This window comes from Chaetodon trifascialis, chromosome 14, assembly GCF_039877785.1.
Source record: "Chaetodon trifascialis isolate fChaTrf1 chromosome 14, fChaTrf1.hap1, whole genome shotgun sequence".
NCBI lineage: Eukaryota > Metazoa > Chordata > Actinopteri > Chaetodontiformes > Chaetodontidae > Chaetodon > Chaetodon trifascialis.
Window position 1 is genome coordinate 7831651 of NC_092069.1, and position 25078 is coordinate 7856728.

At 44.1% G+C, this 25078-nt stretch overlaps 1 protein-coding gene across 1 annotated transcript; it reads left to right on the plus strand.

The window, feature by feature from the left end:
* The first annotated feature begins 1164 nt into the window (after positions 1–1164).
* On the plus strand, positions 1165–24439 carry pdss2 (prenyl (decaprenyl) diphosphate synthase, subunit 2). The gene is made up of 8 exons (XM_070979416.1): positions 1165–1692; positions 7422–7556; positions 13362–13560; positions 18380–18454; positions 19654–19827; positions 20975–21106; positions 21954–21989; positions 24034–24439. Exons 1-8 carry the CDS (start codon positions 1445–1447, stop codon positions 24187–24189), a joined length of 1155 nt encoding a protein of 384 aa, XP_070835517.1. The 5' UTR covers positions 1165–1444; the 3' UTR covers positions 24190–24439.
* Positions 24440–25078: the final 639 nt, after the last annotated feature.

Sequence of the window (25078 nt, forward strand, 5' to 3'; positions counted from 1 at the left end):
AAAGTGTGACAAGTGTCAGTGATGTTTCAGTGTCAGTTAAATGAAAAACCCTCTGGAAGGCAAGGCAGCACTGGCTGTTAATCTATCAAAGTACAGAAGAAGAAGAAGTCCTCAGAATAAAACATTAACATCACATTAAGGGGTCTCCTACAATAACTGAAGAAAACCATCAGGGATGTTCACCTATGATCAGACATTACTAATGCATCAAATCACAGGTCGGTGGTGCCGTCATTCAGCAGCTTTGCAAATGTGAAATAATAACATCCACAGCGAATGGAAAGCAGATGGGCCCTGCCATTATTCAGTTGTAGATGCCGTGTAAGACGCTGCTATGGCTCGGTGTAAACTTTTTAATATCAGTAAATTGACACTTTATCAGTTTACATTTTGCTAATCTTAAAATTATTGGGCCGATATCATCATGTATTATGAATAACAATTCAAGCCATGACCTTTATGTCAGTTCCACCCTATAGTCAGTTTATTGGTTTGTACCTTCAACAAGGCTCCTGTTCTTCTCTGGAACATAAAGGTTTAGGCATTTTGTTGTCACCATACTTGACAATTTGCTTTTTTTTTTTTTTTTTTAACAAATATTTAGTGGTTTAAATACAATAAAACACATCTGAAATGCTTGTTAACTGGTTTGACTTGGTTATTTCTGAATCCAAAGTGTAGCCATTTTTAATATGTTTATAATATCCACCTAAATGAACTGAGTGGTAAAGGTTTGAGCAGGATATAAGGTAGCCTACAGATACTGGGCTGGGTGGCCGCAGTGGTTGGCATCTGGTTGTTGCTGGTGAGTGAATGTTTTTATGGCTTCACAACTGGAGAGACGTCTACAACAATAATAAATGACGCGCTTCATATTTCCGCAAACGCCGTATTGCATCGTTCCATTCGGCGGACAGTGACGTCAGGTGTGAAACAAACTGTAAACGTTTATTTTAACGAAGCTAAATATATAAATTTTACATTTGCCGAATGAAACACTGGAAACTAAAAGTGCACAATTAGTATTCATTTGTGTGGAACTTTGACAAAAAACACAAGGAAAAGTAAAACCAACCGATTTTCTAACGGAGTTTTGCCGGAAGTGCTCTACCCAGACTGGGGCGTATCGGAATTTCGCAATTGTACGTCTTGACGTTTTACGACGTAACGTATTACGTGTTCAAATATGGCGGCGCGCAGTGACAGGTCGTGTGTTATGAAACACATATTGTATTTCTTACAGTGACAGCATGAAGGTTCTAGCGGGACAGCAAATTACACGTTTTTAAATTATAGTACGAATGTGACAGTGTTTAATAACGCAACGTTCGCCGTTGAATCTGGTATTAAAATTTAATGATGGCAACTAGTACCTGATTGGCACTAGAAGCAGCTGTGTCAAACTAGAAAACAACACAACAACAAAACAACAGTCAGACAGAAAATGCTTGTCGCTGCATGGTCACGGCTGTCCTGTAAGGCTTTGACCCGCCGAGGACAGAGGACGCTGAGTCTGTTCTCCAACTCAGGACCTCCAGACTGGACAAAAGTGGTCTCCGACGCAGAGAAGATCGTCGGGTACCCCACGTCGTTCATGAATCTCCGCTGCCTGCTCAGCGATGACCTCACTAATATTGCCATGCACGTCAGGAAGCTGATCGGGACTCAGCACCCTTTACTCAACACTGCAAGGTAAAACTTCAGCTCCGACTCTCCTCTCCAAACCAAACTCTATTGAAAAATCTGGCAAAATAACGCTACACTTTGAGCAAAGATAGACACACTTTTGAGGAGGACTCAGGTTGTTATTTAATAGTCCATGAGTTAATGTAGTGTTCCATTAAAGTCAGGTAAATCTATTTTGTGTCTGTCACGTCATCATCATTTTACTCACGAGAATGTTGCACCCAGCAGGTCATTTGACAGCACTCATCTCCTAGGGGTTGATATTTATTTTGTCAACACACTTGACACCACCTGCAGATGCATTCGCAGTATCACCTTCCATCATTCCATAGTCATGTGGGTAAACAACCACTGTTTATGATCAATATTTCTTTTTCAGTCAAGTAACAGCCATTGTCAGTGATTGCTGTCTGCCACGTGCTGTATTGTGTGTATTTTTCATGGCTCATACTCATAGCCCAGACCCTGACAGACAGCATTACCACCTATCCTTGTGGTATTAATCAAACTTTATATTTCCCTCAGCTTTGATCTGTACCTCTCACTCCACTGGTGAAGGGCTCAGTCGCTGAACTCATCAGTTTGGATAGATGCAGTTACTTCAGCGGATTTGAAAGCATTTGGTGTCTTTCCTTCAAACGTGATCCTCGAAGCAGTTTTGATCCCAACTGAATGGACCAGATGTGTAAATCCGGCTACTTTCTGGTTCTCTCTTTTCATTATCAATGGATTTCATATACTGACGTACCAATCCAACACCCTGCTGGATGTACTGGATGTTAAGAAAAAATCCCAAATGCAAAAAACAGTCCCATATAAGCCCTGTGGCCCCTTTTAATAGCATAGCATGACAAACTAAAGTCATGTATATTTTCAGTGTGTCTTACCTAAACGCATTATGTTTAACCTTGAGCTCCATCAAATGTGATGAATTGCTTTCTTCCCTCATGAAACATCTGCAAAACCACATTTGTAAGTATTTAAAATCCAGAATGGTTTCTATCCATGTCTACTAGCTTGCAGCCTTCATCAGTGCCTTTGCTGGTGCATTGCTGCATATCTCGGTGTGTTACGCCACCTGTCATTCAGTGAAATAGTGTGGAACTATTGGCAGGAGTGTGTATCACGGCACCTGCGTGTGTCAGCAAACAAACAGGGACCCACTCATAGAAAAACAGCTGCAAACTCCAGAGAACCTTTAACAAATCCACCACAAAATGCCTCCAGGGCCACACTGTGGAACCTGCAAGACATGATACCTAAAACCACTCCAGCAAGCAACGAGAAACACGTTCCAAGAAAGTAGAAGGAATGAACAGTTCAACAGAGGATAAACAGTGTGTCAGTCAGACTAAATACATACTGACAAGGAGAGCAGGGCCGCTAGCCTTTTGCTGAAATTGTAAGAGACAACTCTCAGGAAGGTTTTTGCGCTGAATTTGGTCAATGTGGAAATTTTAATTAAAGGGAGTAAAAGGAAAAATCATGAATTGGTTTGACCTTGTATGAGTAATTCACTTTAAGAGAAAGATGTCAAAGAAAGATTAACCAAAGTGACGTGACTGCACTTAAACCAAGGTCAGCTCTTAATATTTGTAGCACTGTTGCCAGTTTGCTCGATAAGTCGGGATTAAGGGAAACACTGCATATTGATTTCTCCTGCAGACGAGGGCAAAAGACACGATTGTCTGCTGATTTGTGAATCAACTGCAAAGCCACAATTGCGTTGTAATGCGGGAGGAACTAGAACAGGTCACATCTTCCAAATATTATCTCATGACTTTATCGCAGGACTTGCCTGAGCTTCCGTATGTTCTGTCCAAGAAATCAGGAACTCAGAGAACCAAGGAAAGAGAACGAGAAGAGAGAGTCCTCAAACTCAATCCCGCCATGCAGACGGGCGTGTTGGAAACAGGAGCCCAAGGGTGTAATAACCTATACACCTAAATCTGATATGACAATCCATTTGGGTGTTGTAGCAGGGGGCGGGGGAGGTGGTGGCGGTGGTGGGGAGCAGACCTCTTGACAGTCTGACTCCTCACTGTCAGCTTGGGTTGGCTGGTTCGTATTTCCCACTGTGTCTCCGCCTTAGACGCGCGGCAGATAAAAATATCCACAATAGCAGACAGGCAGACCCTCGTGGAGTTGGGTTTCGGTTTTTCCTTTCCTTTCATTCTCAAAAACTGCAGCTCAGCTAACTTTGCCCCAAAGTGTGGAGTTACAGTGAGGGGACTGCGGCCCAGGAGAAGAAACTTTACTTGCTTTAAGGACAGTCCTTGAGAGTTTGACTTAGACGAGTGTTTCCTGCCTGTTTTCTCACCTTTTTTTACCTTTAATGTATTGATCAATAAAATGACGTTAGGATTAGTCCAAAAGGAGTAGCCTGCATATTTCAGCTACAGTGTGGACATGAATAAATGTTTAACAGTCTGCATTGTTTTTCCTTAAAACAGTTTCAGTTTGCTCATTAAAATGAGTTAAAATGACATCACAGTCAGACTCTCCCCCTGCAGTAGATGACTGTGAAAGCAGCTTTCAGGTGTCAAACTCTGCACATGCATCATTCTGCACAGAGAGGCTCCAACATCCAAGAGAAGCAACAACATGTTTGAGTGGAAGGGGACTTAAAAACAGCTTTTTAGCACTAAGGGGACAGTGTGGGAGGAGATGATAAATTAATGAATTTGTGCTTTGATTGAAACCAGATCAAGTCGAGAAATGCTCACTGAGGAGACAGACGCACTTGCAACACCAATCTATGTCAACATATTAAAGTTATTATTGCCTTGACGTATATTTACAAAAACAGTGTCTTCTTACGTCACCCTGAACGTTTTGAGCTAAAGCCTCTGAAATTTGATTTGAAATCTACAACATTAATGATTAAATAAGCAAAACTCAGTGTTTAGGGATTAAAAAAAAAAAATCCATCCTTTAAGGTTGACTGACAGGCGATAATCTGCCAAAAAAAAGACAGCAATACATGAGCAGAAGATGACTTCTAGCTACTAAACACAGATGTAAACAATTCAATTATTAGATTAAAACCTGGGTATATTTTATGGACATCGAGGACGAGCACAGTGCATTTTAGTGAGTATTACTGAATATGAACAAAACTCCACAGGACACCCTTAATTGTTATTTCACGAAGAGTTAACCATTCAAAAAATCAGCTCATCATCTGCTTCCTCAGAGCTCTGTGGGTGTCGTTCAGTCAGATCTGAATGACAGCGGCCTGCGAAGAGGCGCAACCAGCCCCACAACTGTCTTCAGATTCTGACTGGAGCGTTGCTAAATCCTGATTGGTGCATTGAAGTACACGACTGAAGCGAGAGGAGCATGGAGGAAAGCACAAATACAAGAGTCTCTCGAGTGGAACAACCAAAACCTTTGGGAGAAGACTGTGTGTTTTTGCTCATAGGAAGGAGCTGATGAGAACATGTGCTGTCTTCATGTTTTATCAGGATCTGATGAACTACCTGCCTGCTGCACACCAGCTTTCTGTAGAATTGTGAGAATCAAATCCCAGAAAGTGGCCTTAGCCGTTGTGATTTTTCTAAATGGATCATGATCTATTAAGGTATCTGCTTTGCACAGGTATATTCACTCATTCACTCTTTCAGCCCGGCAGAGGATAAATGTGACACCACACATGTGCAGTCATACATTTGCATGCATTAATTCCAGCCCCGGCGTACGGCGGCTAAAGTTCCTGAATTCCTGCACTGTAATTGCGGAGCAGAAGGCGTGGTGACCTGTTCACAACCCTTTAAAATGACAGCAGCCCATTCCTCTCTTTCCTCTCCCTCTCTCCCTCTCTGTGGCCCTCGCTATCTCCCGTTTTCCACATCATCTGTGCCCCACCCCTTTGCGGGAGGGCGGTTGTGATTGATTGATGTATGCCGGTGTGGATAGTGACATAAATATTAATCATCTGCCACCCTCAGGCCACTGGCTTACCCGGACTCTCCAAGAGGGGAGCAGCTCCATAATTTTTTGCTCTTTGCTGTTTTCTGTTCAGTGGCTGATGCGTCTACGTTCATCATTGCGCCAGGCCAGTCCCTGTTTTCCAACTGAGTAAAAAATGTAGTGACCGTAAATAAATCTCCCGAGCTGTGGTGAAAGACAGCCCGACATAATATCAGCTGTATCGTAAAAATTTTTTGGGGGTTAAGCAGTGTGAGATGTTTTATGTCTTTTTGCGAAGGAACAAAGCTTCAGGGTATGTGTATTTTTATTCCTTTTAGTAGCAGAACACTGTGAATCACTAATGTGTTTCTTCTGTCATCTTTCCTCGCATCCTCATTCCTGTCTGGCCTCTATTCCCTCCATCCCTCGCCTTCCCCTCCCTCTCTTCATGCTTTATCTCTCACATCCACTCTCTGTCTCGGGTTCCTCCACCTCCCCCTGTGGTGCAGGGGTGGGTCAGAGAGGGTGGGGGCTCGGGGGCTGGTGGTGGGCTGGTGAGGCCAGTGTCTGGGCATCGAGCGGAGGGGGGGGCGTGGCCGCTTGTCTGCCTTGGAGCCCCTAACGAGAGCGTGATTCATGGCACAAGGGGCTCCCATAGGGACAGGATTAGAGGTGCTCTGTCTAACCGCTCTCCAGAGAGAGGAAAAAGATATTTAATCTGCCCACCATGCAAGCAGCCACCACTGGGCTCCGTGTGTGTTTTTTTGGGGTGTGTGTATGTGTGTGTGCGCGCGCGTGTTTCAAACCCAAAAGAAACATACAGTCCTGCAGCAAAACCGATTAATTATATTCCTGTAATTTTTTTTTCCTCCCATGCACCGTCAACAATCCTTCAGCGCTTTTAGTGCAGTTTGCAGGGTGTCATCATGTGGCAATAGTCTTTTTGTTGTTTTGTTTCATTCTTTGTCCCACAGGATGCCACTGGTCTACGATAAAAAGCTAAAACCTGAAGTCATAGCATCAAATCACTGTGCAGAGCCAAGCTACTACTGCATAGTACATACTGTATACAACATGTTTTAGATCGCTCCGTGCTTTGAATTAGCATTTTCTTTTTTCCTCATTGCTTCTTGCTATGAACTGGATCATTTGTAGTGATGACCCCACAGAGAATTAGCACAAAACCATGCAGCTCCCCTCAGCATCTTTTAGACGGTTAGCAACAAGCCAGTGAACAAGCTAGCAGCTAACGAGTCAAATGTTTTCCTCAGGAGTTGGTGGAGACCAAGTCAGAGCTAAAAGGGGAGCTACGCTGAGTACCTCCTTATTGGATTTTGCTTGAAATCAGGTTCGGAGTCTCACCTTGGCCAATGGAAACATGTTGGCCGGCGGTATTTCTCAGCCACTGTTTAAACTACAACATTTCAGCGAGGCATACTGGCTGTTTTCAAGCCGTCCGCGCTGGTTCTCAAACATTGCTCATTAAAACAGGGTGAAGTGTGGCAGTGGGAGCAGGTGTAACTGGAATCAGCCTCTTCACAACAGAAGGGAGCAGGGTGTAGGAAAAGATGTTAGAAACATAAATGCTGCATGTTGTCCAGTTTTAAAAATCTGCTACTGATTAGCAAGGTTTGACTTCACACTGCTCTGTTTATTAAATGGAGAGGCTGTGGACACTATAATGAAAAAGTTTTCCCCCCACAGCTTGATTGGAGCATCCTGGACCATGTATCCTTATTACTTAAAGCACACAGATGAATAAATGACATCCTTTTGATGGTTGTCTATCTGTATTTTAATCCACCGATGGTGTTTGTTTGCAGGGGCTTTGTGGACGACAACAACAACAAACTTCAGATGAGGGGAATGATTGTGCTCCTCATGTCGAAAGCTGCAGGGCCGAGCTGCGCTGCCTCTGATCTCCTGGCTCAGGACATGGAGAGCGGCATCTACCCGAGGTACATTCCCTGAAGTTACTGACACTGTTTGAATTATTTCACATTGGTTTGAGTCACAAGATAGCAAGTTAGGAGCTGACTAAGATTGTAGTTGATTTCTATTGCTTTTGTGGTAACTAAAGGGCAAATCAGCAAAACGTTGGATAAAAGACATTGTGCCCTTGAAGATATTCTTAAATGATCAACCTCACAGTCAAAGAGTGGTCTGAGGAGTTATGGCCATATCATACCACAGCTAGTTTCCACCGAGCAAATTCTTGACTTCGGTACATTAAAACCAAGCTGGTAATTCAAATCCACAAACTTTGACAATCTCTCCGGCTTCCACATATTTCCATTCTCATGTATGTGCTGCTTGGGGGGGGGGGACATGTGTAACATTGCACTGAAGGACTGTAAATGTGCATGGCAAGCAGACCAAGAAAGGCGATGCCACTTTTGTCCCTGTTACATGGCTACTGAAGGATAAATATTGAAACAAAACCCTTGTCTCAGGGAATTCTATCTCATCCTCTGTGGTTATCGTCCATATCAATTCCTGTAAATGAAGCACTGCATCATCTTGCAAATATGATGGAACGTGTTGGCAATACGGCCACAGTTACAAGAGAGGATGGTTTTTATTTTATTTGGCTATATTGAGATTGTAGGTGCATAATTGGAAAAATGCTTTTCAGAAAGTCCCTTCAGTTGCCTCTTTTGTGCACATGCTGCTTCATATTCAAATTGCATTCATAACCAGGAGATGTGCTGGACTGAAAAACTTACTTAACTGTCTGTTAAATGACAAAACGACCTGACGGGACACAAAATAACCATCATTTAGCCTCATCCAAACAGCAGTTTCACCCAATGAATATTTGCATATAAATGAGCATCAGTTCTTACAATGGAAGCTGAAATGCACCAGCCTGAAAGTATTATCCTTAATGGCTTTAATTGATATTCATGGTGCCCAGAGGATGAGTCCTACTGACTGGTCATCATCCTTCCAATGAAATATCTCTCCGTCTCCTCAATAGGTTTGGTGCGTTCATGTTCCGTAGAAGATGCATCATAATGACTTTGGTGACCCCCTGACTTTTCCTCCAGCATCAGCAGGTTGACGTCTTTGTGAACTTTGGTGACCCCCTTACTTTTTCTATTGCACCATCATTAGGTCAAAATTTGTTCCATACTTTTGCTTATGACTAAACAATTTCAAAGCTGTTAACATTTCCATCAGCCTCAGTTATTCTTTGTGTTACGTGCAAGTTTGCATGTTGGGAAATTTGCATGCTAACATCTCTACACAACAGCTTCTGTTGGCGGCAAAACATTTATTTGCAATTCATTTGGTGTGATTGTGTTGTTATTACTCTGACACCCTCTGACTAATTATTACATTTACTTCAGCATTAGAGCCTCACAGAGCAGCGAGCGTGGTTGTGGACTCTTGTTATAGCATAAATTAAAAAAAATTGGTTTATGAAATTTGTGGAATAGATTTAACAAACCACAGTGTATACTGAATTATGTATCCATATTTAAATGTAATTTGCTAAATGTGATATTGATGCACTGCTGTTAAAATGCTTCAGGTAGCACCCCAAGGTCCTCTCTGGCTTTCTTACACACGCTGACTTCCAGCATGCGACTCACAACAGGGATGTGAGTGTGTGCCAAGTGGTTTCCAGAAGTGACTGCTGTGTTTGGCGTGGCTGTGTGCTGGGTGCCTGAAAGGCTCCTTTCTTACTGCTAGCTGGCATGAGGCACATGTGTAGTGGAGCCTTGTCTGTGCAGAACCATCCTAATATTAGAACTAATTGGAATAACCTGGGCGCCGCGTGGAAGCGCTTGTGTCCCGTCCCTTTCAGGCTGCGAGGCCAAGCCGTGTCTGCAGGTTATGTCTCACTACAGAACGAGTTATTACACACTCACCTCATGTCACAACCTGGCGCTCGCATCACTGCGATGCTGGATCGCTGAATCCAACATGCAGCATTCCCTCACTCGTGTGTGATGGATAGTGCGAACCCAAACACATGCACGCACACACAGCGTGACTTGATCACCTCATTTGCACTATCTAGCCCTCTTTCTCCCCCCCAGCTATCCCTCCACCTCTCCTGGGCTCATTAGCACCTCTGATGGAAGAGATGGAAGGATGGAGGGAGTCTGGGTGGGGTGGGTTTTGGGGGGGGTGATTGAAACCTCTGGGGGATGGTCTCCTCCCTCCTGACAGGCAGCATTTGTAAAACATTTCCCACTCTGCTGCCTGACACTGATGATTCACCAAAGCACCACCATGATAGATAGATAGATAGATAGATAGATAGATAGATAGATAGATAGATAGATAGATAGATAGATAGATAGATAGATAGATAGATAGATAGATAGATAGATAGATAGATAGATAGATAGAAACACACACACACACACACACACACACACACACGCAGATAGTCCTACTTGTACACCACACCTCTTAATTCTTTGTGACAAATGAAAGCCACGCCACTGAACACATCACGCAGATCATCTGATGGACAGGCCACCTCTGTAAATCACACACAGGGACGCACTCAGATCTGCAAGGCTGTATTTGATGGCGAGGCAGACTGCGGAGGGAGGAAAATGGAACAGAACAGTCAGGACAAGGGGCGTGGTGAGGGGCGTTACACCTCAGCAAGATGGCATCGGTTGCTATGCAACTGGGCACCAAAGCTATTTATACACCGGCCCCCTTGTCCCCCTTATTCCTCCCCAAGCTCCACTGCTACTGATCAGGACTGCTACGTTGGATGCACTGCTTTGGGATGTGTATGCACCGGGGTTCGACTGTTTTGTGTGTTTGGAGGCCAGTACTCTGTGCCTTTGTTCAGTACTTCAAAATCCAAAAATCAAAGTCACTACATTACAAAGCCATTTACCCTATGAATTAGGCTTTGGTGATGTGACAGCATCCACAGTATACTGCAAGAGCCTGTCAGAGCTTTTCCATTTGTTTTATGACACCACTGCTGTCTGTTTGAAATCTTGGGTGTATCAGGCCATTTTAGAAATGTTACAAATCAATGAATAGGACTGCTTTATGGCAACATTAGATATTTAGGGTTTTTGGCATCAGTGTAATGACACAATGACCTTGATTTGTCAGGTGTTTGATTTGGTGGATTTGGCAAAGCCAGTCAGTCCCAGTCTGATTCTTTTATTAATAAACTGTTAATTAATAAACTCTCAATAGCTCTTTCCATAAAATTTACTCAGTCACAATACAGTATATTGATATTGGCCATTGACCAAAAAATTTAAATTGCGGGAGGCATTTTACACAAGGTCTGTTTACAGGTGTTGAGAAACGCATGTGTGTGTGTGTGTGTGTGTGTGTGTGTGTGTGTGTGTGTGTGTGTGTGTGTGTGTGTGTGTGTGTGTGTGTGTGTGTGTGTGTGTGTGTGTGTGTGGAAAAAGCTGTAAAAGGCCTTTTGTGGCTCCAGAAGGAAGTGTGTCAAATCTAAAGAATTGCCTCAAGTGATGTCACTTGAGGCTGAAGACTACAACTTAGACTACAACAATCTGGGGGTGGGGAGTTAGAAAGAAGTGATTTTACCAGACTTCTGCAGGCTGCTTCTTGTCTCTGCTTGAGACAAAAGGCTCAAGGCTAGCTTAGCCGCTACTAGCATAACACCCTGAATCTCTGACTGAACTGTCGATCGTCTACAACCCCAGTTCAAGTTGGGACATTGTATAAAACAATAAAACCCCCAAGAGAATGTGATAATTAACGATTTATCTCATCAGCATCAGTGATTTTTGTGAATATATCCTTATTCTGAATGTGACGCCAGCAAAATGTTTCAAACAAGTTGGGACAGGCGCAACAAAAGACTGGGAAAGTCCAAAAACACCGTTTGGAAAATTCCACGGGTTAACAGGTTCATTGGTAACAGGTGATAGTTTCATGATTGGGTATGAAAGGCTCTGTCGTTCAGAAGTACGGATAGAGAGAGGTTCACCACTTTGTGAACACATGACTGTATAAAGGAGATTACTACATGGGCTCAGAAACACTTAAACTGTCAGTAAACACAGTTCATTTTCAAATGATTGCATCCATGTTTTATTTTGTATTTTTGATGGAAGCGAAGAACATGGACCATAGAGTTTTATTGAAGTGTCCCTAGACTCAGTAGCTTGGATATTTTTCAGAATGTTGACATGAGTCGTGTTGAGTCAGCAAAGAAACTCCATCATCTCAGATTTAATTGTCTTATTCTACACAAATTTATGTAACTTGTGTATGTAAGCTTGTTTATCTTCTCCTCTTTACATGTGTGTGAGCATGTAAAGGGCTGCTTTCATCTCATTGTCAGCGTGTTCACTGAGAGAAGCTCTATCAAACATTTATTAGATGCAGTATAATGGCTGATTGACACAAATGCTCCTGTTAAAGTCTTCGGACCTGCGGTAACATTTTCCACCTTGATGGATCGTCGTAGTGATGGGAGACCGATGACAGGTGTGTCACAGAGGATCCATTTTTGGTGTTTGTGCTCAAGTTAAACGACCAGGTAAACAGTCACCACGACGCTGACCTTGGATCGGGAATAAAATTTCAAATGTTATTTTTCTGACCTGAAATCAGCCGCAGCTCTTCGTCGTGCTTTCCTCGTCGTAACAGCGCGTTCTCCTCTTGACGCCTGTCGAGTGTGGCCATCACTCGGAGGCACCTTGAGAGCGCGTCTGTCAATCTGTTAATTTCCCTTTCTTTAAACCCTGAACTTATTAACTCTCATTTGGGGCGACTGTGTTGTTGCTCTGCGTCAGCGAGCAGAGAAACCAACCAGACAATGGGTGTGATTGAGAGGCGAAATAGATGACATTATTGAATTTTAATCACATCTTTTCCACGCCGACGTCGAACATGGCAATTACCTGGCTACAAGATACGTGTGTGCGTATGTTGGAGTGTGTGTATAGGAAGGGGTTGGAGCGCAAGGCAGATGACTGGCTCATCAGGTTCTCACAGCGGCTGAAAGAAGGTCGTAAGTGGCTATCAGCGCACCCAACCCTGTCTGGATGGATCCCTCCTGTCGCAGCGTGGCGAGCTCCTTCCATATGGAGAGGGGCCTAATTATCCCCCACCAATGGCTGAATCAACATTTGATTATATCCTCCCTAAGGCTGCTCTGAAAGGCTCTATTCAATACCACTTTTATGTCTTTTCTCTCATAATCAAGAATGGCTGTTATTTCCTAATGATAAGTTTAATTTCTTTTTTTAACACAACCCCTGGCGTGCTGTGCAGCAAGATGTCTGATGTGTCTGCCGGTTTATGCCCTCGAGTGTACTGATTTTCACTGGAAGGTTTTTGAACCAAATTGTAGTTGTAGAGAAATCTCTTATCACGTCGAGATACACAGTAATTTCTCCTTTGAAGTTGCGCACTCAGTCGGTGTTTCAGATAGCAGCTGAATGAACTGTGATGATCCCTACAGTCTTTGTTTGGAGCAGTGTTGTATGTTTTAGTCAAATGAAAGATCTGAATGTTGCAGTTTCATTGACTAAATGGATGTTTTTCCCCTTTTTGCTGGAGGGATGGAATGCAGCCCACAAATTGTGCTGTGTTGATTCCTTTGTGGTCAGCACACCTGCACGTGGTGCTGTGAATGAGCTTTCCTGCATATTTCAGCAGCGTAAAGACAATGAGAAAGTGTGTGTCAAAAAGCTCTCTAACTGTCAAGTCTCTGAAACGCCTCTCTTAAAAGTGGTTGACAAGAAACCCGTCATATTTAAATGTGCTCTTTTTTTTTCTGTTTATAGCCAGCGGAACTTGGCAGAAATCACCGAGTTGATCCACACGGCGTTCCTGGTGCATCGTGGGATAGTCGATCTGAAGGAGTGGACGATTTCAGACGGCCCACTGAAGGATATGCAGTTTGGGAATAAGATGGCCGTCCTGAGTGGCGACTTCCTGCTTGCAAACGCTTGTACTGGACTTGCCCAGCTGGATAACACAAAGGTACCCTGACTGACAGTCACAGACCGTATACCTGTGAGATATCTCACCTGAGATCAGTGATATTACTGAGAAACACTGCTGCCTTAATATGAGCTCCCAGTGGTCTTTGGCTTCTTTGAAGTTCTGAACATGAAATTGTTTCACATTCTTGCTTGACATACAGGTCTAGACTTCAGGCAGGCCAGTCTAATAGCGTCACTCTCTTACTATGAAACCCCGCTGCTGTAACACGTGCAGAATGTGGCTCGGCAATGTCTTCATCAAAATCAGAATCCTTCATCCACATCGTGTAGCCTGGTGATTCCTGACCTCGCGGTCAAGGGCTCAAAAGAGGTCCACAGGAAGAAGGGTCTGCCAGATCAACCAGATTAGTCTTTAGTCTAGTAGTCTTTCTGGAAATGGGGGACAACATCATTTCTCGACGAGAACTTAGTCGGCCAAATCATTTGTATCGTGTGTGATGCACATTCTTGGTAAATTCACACCATTCTGCTGATTAAAATTTGGCACTGACACCTTTAAGGTAACACAGCTTTCATTTTAATGGACACATCAGCGGGACAAATAGCTCACTTTCTACTGAACAGCCTCCCTCCCAGCAAGAAATCAGCCAATACAAATCAATACTTTTTTTGTGTGTTGTTCGTTTTGCAAAATTCCACTGGGTTCTACCTCATTAGGCCTCTAAAAACGATTAAAATCTAAGTCTAATCTAAAAGCAGCACATGCACCACGGGGACGCTTCTTATTGACTTTTCTGCTTGGGACGTGTGTGTGTGGTGGTGGTCTTGAAAGTGCACCACAGATCATATCTACTACATAGCCTGGTAACCCCTCGCTGACAGACGCTGTCACCACGCTGCTCTGTCAGAATGTGGTTGCCCGAGTGGATCAAAATAACCGCCCCCCCCCCGTGCCATCAGCTGTACCAGCCCTTATCGCCTTCCCTGACGCTTCTTATTCAGCACACTCGGTCTGGGTTTATGTCTGCTGTGTGGCAGCCAAGAGACGCCCTCCCAAATATGATGTCAGTGGTATCCATGGTGCTTGTTGTATGGGAAACATAGCAGGAGTTAGAAGGAACCAGCATTTCCTTCGTAAATTGAAGATAATTCCAAAGGTGTGGCATTTCCTTTGCAGTGCTAATTGGCTTTCATTAGCTTTTGACACTGCAGCAGTACCATGAGAGCACCATGAGAGGCCATGGTGACTGTGTGGCTAAGCTACAAATTACTGTAATGGAACTGATATTGTTGTTTCCCTGGAAGATAGAAAGAAAAAACACACTGAGAATTAAATGATAGGAGATCTGCTGATGACTGGAGCTAATGATGATTTAATCACATTGAGTGTGCGTTCACACCAAGCAAGCTGGCATTGGTTGAATGGAAGTTTGGGAGCATCTGTTCCTCGAGTGTGGTTCATTGTCAAGGTGAGGAACCACGCAGCAGAGCTTAAACCCATTCATCTTACTTCCCCCTCAAAACAAACCTGCAGTGCTGTTTATGAGGAGCGTGAACGTTATCTGAAGCGACCGCAGGAAACGTCTGCAAAGTGAAGTTTTTAAGGGTAATGAGGAGATGGACATCAGATAGCCAGCAGTTACTCGTGTTTGGAAAGGTTAGCAAAACAAAATGAGCCGAGGGCAGACCTCAGCATGCACCGATGCTCGTGCTCAGCTGTGTTTTCACGAAGCTGTTCTTCACCGGTTTATTGACAGGAGGGAAATTAGATTATTGCACACAGGAATGAAGAGTCCATCACGTCGAGCTTAAGTTACAGGAACGGGATTTGTTTTGACCCGAGGTTTTTTTTTTAACTGCTGGGAGGATATGTTACTGACATCCAGTTCACTTCACATCCCATTTGTGAGTTCATGTTGACTTTTGGTCCTGGTTTGTAACTGAGCCTAAACAAAATATGTGGCAGTTTGCTTTGGTGAACATGAAGGGAAGTCTGTACATGTGATTTTTATCTCAGGAAGGTAAAATCTCGGAAATTTGGCCGATGAAAAATCCTGTCAGATTTTGCCTAACGTGATGCGATATGAACTGTTCACCTCAGGAAAGGTGTGTTTTTTCTGTGCAGCACATCATTTCCTTGAGGTTTTTGAATAACATTGGAAACAGCAGTTGACAAAAACAGGCTCCACTTAAGGTTCACATGCTTTGCTTGTTCTGGAGTTTCAGCTGCACCACATGGTCTTCATGTGCTGACAGAATAAACCTCAACTCTTAAGCCAGCATGGAAGAGCTGGCCGAGTCTAAGTGGTGCTCAGAACACCTACAGTGCCATGACAACCAAGCATAAAGACAGTGTGATGTGGTCAAAAGCTCCAGAACAAACAGATACTTTCTGTTTTTCATCATTACCTCCTGCACTGAATTTCAATGGTGGCGACTTGAGTTTACAGCGGTAGACTTTATGGAGTTTTTGCGAGCCAAGAGGGGGGGTGGGCATGGGTGTGGCTATTTCTGTGCATCATCATCAACCTGCACGTCATGTTTCAGCATTGCACTTCCATTATGTTCAGGCAGACTCATTTTAAAAAAGAATGATCAAAATCGAAGCAGTGCAGGCCGAGACATCCTGACTTCTGCTCTTCAGTGTGGGTCAAGCTCCAAAAACGCTGGCTCATTCCCACGATGCAACTGAAATGCATCTTTCATTTACCCACCCTGTCGGCCAACATGACATCATCAGGATTATTTCTTCATCCATTCTTTTTTTTCTGAGCTCCTGCAGAGCTGCAGAAGATGTTATACAACTTCTCTGAGAGGCTGAAAGCAGCGCTGCATCCGCGCTTCAGCTCCTCAGGATGAAGAAACAGACACAAATAGACTTTAAACTCAGAATTACCCTCAGGCGAATGCAGTAAAGGCTGTAAACGATTTTCCATTTCACTCATTAAAATCTGCTAATTGTCTGATATTTCTAACTGTAACAGCTTCACATGTGTGAAGCTGAGGGCAGTTTGAGTCTGCTGTGAAGGCTGACAGTCTGCTAACAGTGGACTGTCTCTCCTCTCCTGCAGCTTGCGTGTGTGGTCATTGTACCACTTCTTAATACGCACGGTGACAGATGAGTCGTTCCTGCAGCTTTCGAAGTTTTTCTCATAAACCAGCCTTTTTTTTTTCTTCTTTTAAGGCAGTGAGAGCGATGGGGATTGTGTGTCGTGGCCTTGAGAGGAAACCTATGCCGCTACTTGTATAAACTGTAAAGTAATCTCACCGTGGAGCTCCGGTTTCTCCCCCCTCGCAGACCTGTCGGCAAAACACGATCTGGCTGGATTTGGGAATGGAGTAAGGGGGAGGCAGGGGGAGAGCTTATCTGATACTTTCCAAAAAAAGACCCCCGCTGGCCCCCACTTCCCAAGGCAGGCAGAGACACCACATCTGGTAATACTGTAGGCACATTGTCCTTCCAGGTCTGTGGGCGAAGCTCGGGTTTCCTCAATATTTTCCCCCGGTGGATTCGGTTACCCAAAGGGCACTGCGAGGCTGACGGAGCAGCCAGCGTCACCAGACTTTTCTGATGAACCAAGGATGTCTGGGATGAGCTGAAGGAGCTCTAAATTTAACCTCATTCATCGGAACTGTACGGGCGTGGCCTTCACTCGTCGGGCCGGGCCGTTCTGTTTGGCTGTGAATGAAGGACGGAGGGATCGACTTCAGATTGTTACTCATTCATTATATCCACACTTTGAATAAACCTTTGAAAAGGTGCTTGCTCTCTTCTGGTGGTTGATAAGGGGCCACTGGTAGCTAAAATGTAGTCATGCATGCCCCCTGTAAGAGGAAATGGGCAACTGCAGTCTTAAACAACTCAGACCTTCATGAGGCTTTCCCTCTGAGGTGCTGCCCCTTTTAAATCTTATTTCTTTTAGAGAGTTAAATATTCAATAATGTCAGTCGTCTAAAAGCAGGACATCTTTTCTGACAGTATATTAATTAACTTGTGCTGGTGATAAAAGAAGTGGCTCTTTCTCATTTTCCCTTTTTCACTTTTCACTTTAATCTTTCTGTGTCTCTCCTACAGAAACCCACCAATGTACAGATACTGCACGTATCTACAGATTCATATTACAAAGCTGCAACGCTCAAAAGCACCAAGTGAAAGAAATTTTGAAATAGTTTGCGCACAGAAAGGAGAGCAAAGAGGCCCCCGACGTCAGATCATCACTCCAAAACCTTGTTAACCCCTCTGCTCTCTGGACACAGTCTGATTTCGTCTCACCATCTGCCTTTTAGCTCCATTTCAGCCCCTCAGACAGGACGGACACCTGATCTGTCTCTATTGACTGGACCTCTCTATAAATACAGAGTATAATGAATGAAGGCGAGCCGGGGTCTGCTTTATGAAATCAACAGGAGCCCCCCTCCGGCCTGATAATGAGCAGCTGGCTTTGCAGCAGTTCACCTGGTTTCTGACCCTCGCCTCACCTCTGATTTATTTGCCGAACCAGCTGTTCAGATGAGAGCGCTGTTAGCTCGCGCTTCAATCACGGGGAAATTGTGGTTTTTAATTACAAATGTCACGGATGAACTGAGTAGCGTGTCAGTTTTGATCAACCTCATTTACATCTGCATTTGAGGAGTTTAATTGATGCTGTTAGCCGGAGTGATTTGTAATGAGGATGTAGGTTATCGGTCCAGCGCCCGGGTCCAAGGACGCTTCAGCGGGACTCGTGGCTGTTGATGGACGTGTCGCCTGTTGCGCAGATCAAACCCAGCATTTAACTTTGTGTGTGAATGTGAGACTTTGATTTCCCCAGAATGCCTGCCCCCCGATAATGTCTCGTTTTTTTTCTGTTTGACAGGTTGTTGAGCTGATCTCGAGTGCCATTGGCGATATAGTTCAAGGACTCTACTATGAGAATTACAATAATACTGAGGTAAAACATCTGTTCTCCGTGTGTAGTCCAGCTTTGATGTGGGGCAGTGGAGCTGAACAATCTGTGAGAGTGAGTGTTTATGGGAGGGAAAATGCGTGGCAGAGTGAATCCTACACCACAAATACAATATCCAGGAGTCAGTGTGAAAACAGTGATGCAAAATGAGATGATGGTGACTTGAAATGAAAAATAAAGGTGAGGCGAATTCATTTGTCAAACACATTTCATCCACAAAGCTCTTTACCTGCAAATTGAGTTACAAGATGAATTCGAAACATAGAAAAATTAAAAGGTAAAATCGAGAAAAAGGTGAGTGATATACAGTGTTTTTGCTGTTATTTCTGTTGCTTTGCTTTTGTCTATAAATCCTATGAAAAGACCAAAACCAACAGTGAACTGTCTGTGTACTCTAATCTCTCTGATCCCTGTGTGTCGCAGAGCTCCAGTTGTCCAAAAACTGTTAACTGAGCAGCATTAAATGAACATCAGTGAGCCACACTGGGTGTTCCTGTCTTTATTTTCAGTCAGTCACATGTACACCTTCCTCCTGCAGCACATCCTCACAGACCTTTACCTCACACATCTTTAAAGAAATGATTGTGCCTTTTTCCAAACGGAACACACTCTTGTGACACACCCTTGAAGATCTCAGTTGTGTGGGGATGGATGCATTTTTGGCTTTTGTTTTTTTATGAGATTTGTTAGCAATAAGAAAAATACACAGTAACGCCAACACGATGCCTTAACAGGAAAATAAAACAATTGAGCAGTGGAATTCACTCACAAGCTGCAGGAAAAGTTTGTCGTCCATTTAGATGATCAGGAAGTTCCGGCTGTGTGCAGCTTAGAAGTTCAATGCTGCTCTATGAATGCTTCTGACAGCTAGTTCATTTTTCAGCACAGGTCTTCCACTGTACTGCCACTGTGCATCTGTACAGAGATGCTCTGTTTAACCTTGTTTTGCCTGTGGTGTTTATAATGTTACATTTTTGGACATAAGAGAACTTTTTCAAAGTGTCCGCAGAGCTGCCAGAGTGTTTTTCCTGCTCTGGCGTTGTGTCGCTCTCCCAGCTTGCCTCTGTTGCTAATAGCTGAAAAGCTTGTCACTCCTTATGATTGAGGCGCTGTGGCGAAAGTTTGAAGTTGTGCAGTTGCAGCAGTGAGGGCTCAGGCCCGCGGTGTCTCGGTTTGCTCCACAGGAGGGTGGTCTCGCAGATGTCCTCGACATGGAGGTGTGGGAGGAGCAGGCGTTCCTGTCCCATGGGGCGCTGCTGGCCAAGAGCTGTCAAGCTGCGATGCAGCTCGCCAAACATGACAAAGAGTCCCAGGGATTGGCGTACAAGTACGGCAAGCACATATCACTGTGCAACAAGGTAATTCTCACCTGAGCGTCCCACCAAGCACTCAGTCAACACCAAGTCAAGTTTACCTACGGAGGATAAATCAGTAAGGGTCACGCCTGTGGGCGCTTTCTGAGATAATGACTGTTAAACGCTTCATCAGCAATCAGCTTCTTACTATGAGTGAGCTGCTATAAGTTTCCTGAGAGAGTCGTCATCCTCGAAACATGAAACGCTTCCATTTAGGCCAAATGTCAATTCCACATTTGTTTCCATGTTTATGTTTGTCCATCACTTATTCATTATTTTCTCTGGCTGATTGAATTTTTCACTTCACTCCTCATAATTCTGCTCTGTGCTGGTGATAATTTTTGCCTGCTTGACAGATGATTGAGCCCCTGGTCTCTCTGAAGCAAAGAAAACAACTCACCAGCAACATTCAGGCTACAAGCAACCCATAATGCAACGCTCTGTAGGAGCCAATGTTACACTGTTACTCTCTCTATTCAAAAGGAATATCAGCGGTCCTTGAATGTATAACAACCCCCACTTTTTAAATGTAATTTCCAAGAAAAAAATCCAATATTTGGGACAATATGTTATTAAATATTAGAAACCATATTTGATACAGTCTCTGTACTAAAACTTTGTCCCTCTTGACCACCACTCCTCTTTTGATCAAACACTTCACACCATAGCTGAACAAGTCTTGCTGAAAGTGCGCATGGAGATAAATATTTTTCATACTACCCTGCCAGTGCGTTAAAATTCTTATTCTCACATCCAGACAAAATTTTCAAGGTTCAGATGCTTTCAGCTGAATCTCATCGCTGCGAGCCTTCATTCATAATGGTCCCGCTCGTCGTGCTGTGCTAGTACGTCCTCTCCTGCTGTGGCTCCCTGTAGCTGCCTGTCTGCAGGCCTCAGTGGCTACAGGGAGTCTCAGCATGGGAGGAAACAGAAATAAGGTCTTTGAAGGAGAACCGTCCTCATCGGGTTAGCTGCGTGTTTCACAAGACCGTTCCTCATGCTGCTCATTAACAGGGTCGCAGGGAGTGTCAGTAGGCGGCATGCACGCTCACCTGTTAACGATTTCACCACTGAGTTAGTCTAATTGGTTCCCAAGTAGAATCTGAGCCTGACTAATGCTTGATTGACATATGTGCTCTCCCCTTTGTAGCTGAACTCTGACCTGCAGCCGTTTGTGAAGAGCAGCGCGGGAGAGCCGGTGGCGTTCAGTTTGAGCGCCGCCCCGGTGGTTTTCCACCGTCAGATCGTTGGCACTGAGAGATGGCATGAACAGCTGCAGCAGGTACACATGATCTACGGCACCCCTGCAGCAGCTGCATTCATTTTGGTTTTTGGAGTCTTTCACTCACTGGTAATTTTGGCCATGTTACATGCATCAAATGAACAGCTGTCTTAGCTGAGCTAGTAAAGTCTCAAAGGTAAAGTATAATGGCATTTGTCAGGCTGTCCACCACTTTGGTCCAGGCTGAAATGTCTCCGCAGCGGATGTGGACTGGCATGAAATTTGTTCCATATATTCATGTCCCCCTCAGGAAGAACTGGAATCACTTTGGTGATACCTGTAAAACTAATGACCCCATCAGCCGCAGCTGTATTTTGCATTTTGTGCTAATTAGCCAAAATTAGCATGCTAACATTACACCTGAAACGTCAGCATGGTAGCATTGTCACGATGAGCACATTGTCTTGCTAGCATTAGCGTTTAGCTCTGAGCACTGCTGTGCCTAAACACAGCAGCTAGTGTGCTTAGTTTGTTTCACTGCTTCACTGGAGAATGGCGAGCATTTTTTGTGATAACCTGCGAGAAGATAGGTGGAATATGAGCCGCCATGAAGACAATGCACTGAGCTTACTCAACGCACGCAACCGTGAAAATGTGGGAAATTAAATGAAGCCTTAACCTGACTTGCGCTTCCCTCCATCCTTGTATCTTGAGGAGAATCATATTTTGGGGTTTTGTGTTCTTGATTTCTAGTCAAAGCAGGCTAACTCCTAAATGCTCTGATATTCAGTTCTCTAATTTCATCACACTGTACCTTTTTAAAGGTCAATAAATAGTTATTGACCATGAAGCTAAGGCATAAAGTTCAGTTTAATTGATAATTACCCCTTTCTCTCTACTCTGCAAGGTAAAAACACTTACAAACCAACTGGATTACTCAAAGGTAAGACCACTGGTTTATGTGTTCCTCTGTACTGAATGTGCCTCGTCAGCCAGCTATGAACTCTGTATTTCATAAGGTTACATAAAAGCTGTGCTCTTACCCAGTGTAGAGCCTCTGTTGCCTTTGTGTTACATTTCCGTCCATTATTTATTGTGTTGTCTTGTTGTTTTCACCTGTTTACTTACTGGCGCAGCATCTCACAGAGCAATCAAAGAGAAACAGGACGTCTTTTCACTGTAACCTATATCAAAGTTGAGAAATGAGCTTTCCAAAGTCAATGTGCGAGGGAAGAGGGGGGCCGGTCGGGGTGCAAGAAGAGACTGGAGCTACAGAGGAGGGGTCTGATGGTGTTGTGGGGGTTATCTGGTCCCGTCTGAAACCAGAGCAGGAAGGATTAGTTACCGAGGCCTATTTGTGGAGGAGACACTGAGGCTCTGAGACAGTGGCATTGTGAGAGAATCTCCTTCAGCAGACCTGTCGAAGAGGGGACATGGGGAGAAGTTTGAAGGGAAGGAGAGATGAGGGGACACGAGGAGGAAAGCTGAGAGCAGGACAGCGGGAGGGATGAAATTTTGGGGAGGAAAAAGAAAGACCTTGGGCCCGCAAGCGTAAAACTTTGCTTTGCCTCAGCACAAAGATGGGAGCACATAATTAGAGGAGCTCTGTGTACGTTTGTAGCATCTACAAATTGCCTACATGATTTAGCATGTGCTTTCATCCCATTAACTCTGATAAACAACCATAAAGGCTTCCAGAAACTCCCATTTGACGCTGTTTTGCATTCAGTATATTAGTAATTCTCCAATTAGGAGACATCTCCAAAAAGACACGTTTTAACAGACTTGCCAGCTGTATAATTGATCAGTATGAGCAGTGAATATTGATTTTGAAGGCGTTTATTCAAGAAGCAGTCTTCTCATGACTCCTGTCATGGACTCGTCCTCCAGCCGTCATCAGGCAGTGGTCATTCATGTGTTTTGTGGGAATGGCTTTAGAAGCGGGCATGAAGGCCGGGGAGGGGATTTTTCAGTTTAATACTTTCAAAATCAAGCTCACTCCTTCTGGTTTCTTCAGTGTTACCAACCTCAGCTTTAACGCTGAACAAAACACGGTTAGCATAACAGTTTGTGAGATGAGGGAGAAGACTTTTTTTCTAAATTGAATAAGCAGCCAGGATGATGTCGAGTTTGACACCTGGAATTTTTTTTTAGAGAAGAAAGGCCTAAGGGGCTTTCCACCTCCGGAATTCATGAGCTAAAACGCCCTCAGCAAAAAGATCTCCCCACTCACCAGCAGTAAAGCGTAAGGAGATGCCCAAATTCACCCAGTCTGTATACTTAAGCTGTTGGTTTGGATCTGATTTGACTTGATGTCTTCCACATCCTCATCCATGAAAAGCATATGTTTCTGAGATTTAATTTGCTTTCAAACAAGATATCATAACAAAAATCATATCTGAACTCAGGTCATTAACAAATGTAAGCAGTCAGCCTGTAACATACAGGACACAAGAAGTCATCAGAAACACTGTCTAAGCTGTTGGACGGGCAAGAAATCGAAAATCCTGTGTTTTGCACGTTGCTCACTTTATTACCTGGATTGTTGCAAAAACTGGCCATGCACCAGTCACATGGTCTGGTGCCACAATGAGTTGACTGAAAAGGCAGGAGAGCTGTGACATGCCCATCTCGAACCTACAGATAACTAACATCCAGTGCATTTCCCCTCCTATCATCAAAGCAGGCCTGCCAGGTTTCTAAATGTAACTCACCGTGATGAGCCTGAAATGTTCCCCTTGTAGTTAAATGTGGTAAGCTGCCTCCAGTGGCACCAGGGGCAGCATGAAAATATGTGATTGCGTTGTACAATGTGCTTTTTTTGTCCTTAAAAGAAATGCTTTGCTCATGTACAATCCGGCTTTCACCCTCACTTTAAGAGGACGCTAACTTTCCCCGGCTCTTAAGAGTTTGCTGTGTTGACAGCTGGATAGTAACAAGAGTGACACTAACATGACAAAGTAACGTGTGTTTTCATCCCTCGACAGCTTTTGGCAGCAGTTAGGTCAGAGAAAGGCGTGAGCTCAGCTGTGGACTTATGCTGTTACCATGGCAACAAGGCTCTGGAGGCCATCCAGGCTTTCCCCTCCTCCGAGGCTCGATCCGCCTTGGAGAACATCGCCTCCGCCATCACCAAATTTTGACCTGGACTCTCGCACACACGCACACACACACACACGCTGGTGCCTCTGAATGCCTGAAGTGTCTTTGTCTGCAGAGGCAACAGGATGAGAACCAGCGAACGGTCGACACTCCAGAGACAAATGAACTTCTTTTGAGCCAGCTACTGGCTCATGTCTGGGAAAACAGTTCTGCTCTGTTGTGCATGATGGTGTGCATCAGAAATGGCTATATCCATAAATGGTCATTAAAAAAAGAATTAAATACACATTACTTCAGCATCATGTCATGTGTTGTGTTGGCTCCGATACATACCCTTCCTCTCCTGCGCGGCGAAAATATCGCACCAAGCTGCATTTTAAACCCTGGCACTTTATTGTTACCTTGCTTATCAGCAAAGGCACATACCAGGCAGAACGTAATTTAAGATGCTTTGAGGAATTGTTATTGTCATCTGGAAAATGCACCATGAACGGCGAATGATGCACCGAGCAGCACTTGTTCGAACAAAATTTCATTTTTTTGAATCACCCGGGTTCACTCATCAGTGCGCGCCTCAGATGATGCTGAAATCGTAGCTGCTGGATGTAGTGGGTGTTTGCCAAACTGAAGAGAAGCTCCAAACCAGTTGTGAAAATGTCTCAAAGTCATGTTCTACTAGGTATGTACCCCTGCTGATAAGCACAGCTGCAAAAATATGTGTTTTTTGAATGCCATTTGGCGTGCTATCCTATCCACAGAGGGGGGAAATGGCAAGAATCAGGAGTAATGTCATCTATGTTGCCTTATTATGTCTGTCCCCATGCCTGTGTATGTGATCCAAGTCAACCCAGGGGCGGGGAAAGGTCACACAGCCTCTCCCCTTGGCCCAGCCAGCGAGCGCATTGAAGCTCCGCCAAGCAGTAATTATTA

Excerpts from the sequence above, each read along its gene's own strand:
- pdss2 (XM_070979416.1), top strand. The coding sequence starts at position 1,445 with ATGCTTGTCGCTGCATGGTCACGGCTGTCCTGTAAGGCTTTGACCCGC. Across the intron at positions 13,561-18,379 it reads CCCAGCTGGATAACACAAAG|GTTGTTGAGCTGATCTCGAG; the intron begins GTACCCTGACTG and ends TCTGTTTGACAG. Across the intron at positions 18,455-19,653 it reads AGAATTACAATAATACTGAG|GAGGGTGGTCTCGCAGATGT; the intron begins GTAAAACATCTG and ends TTTGCTCCACAG.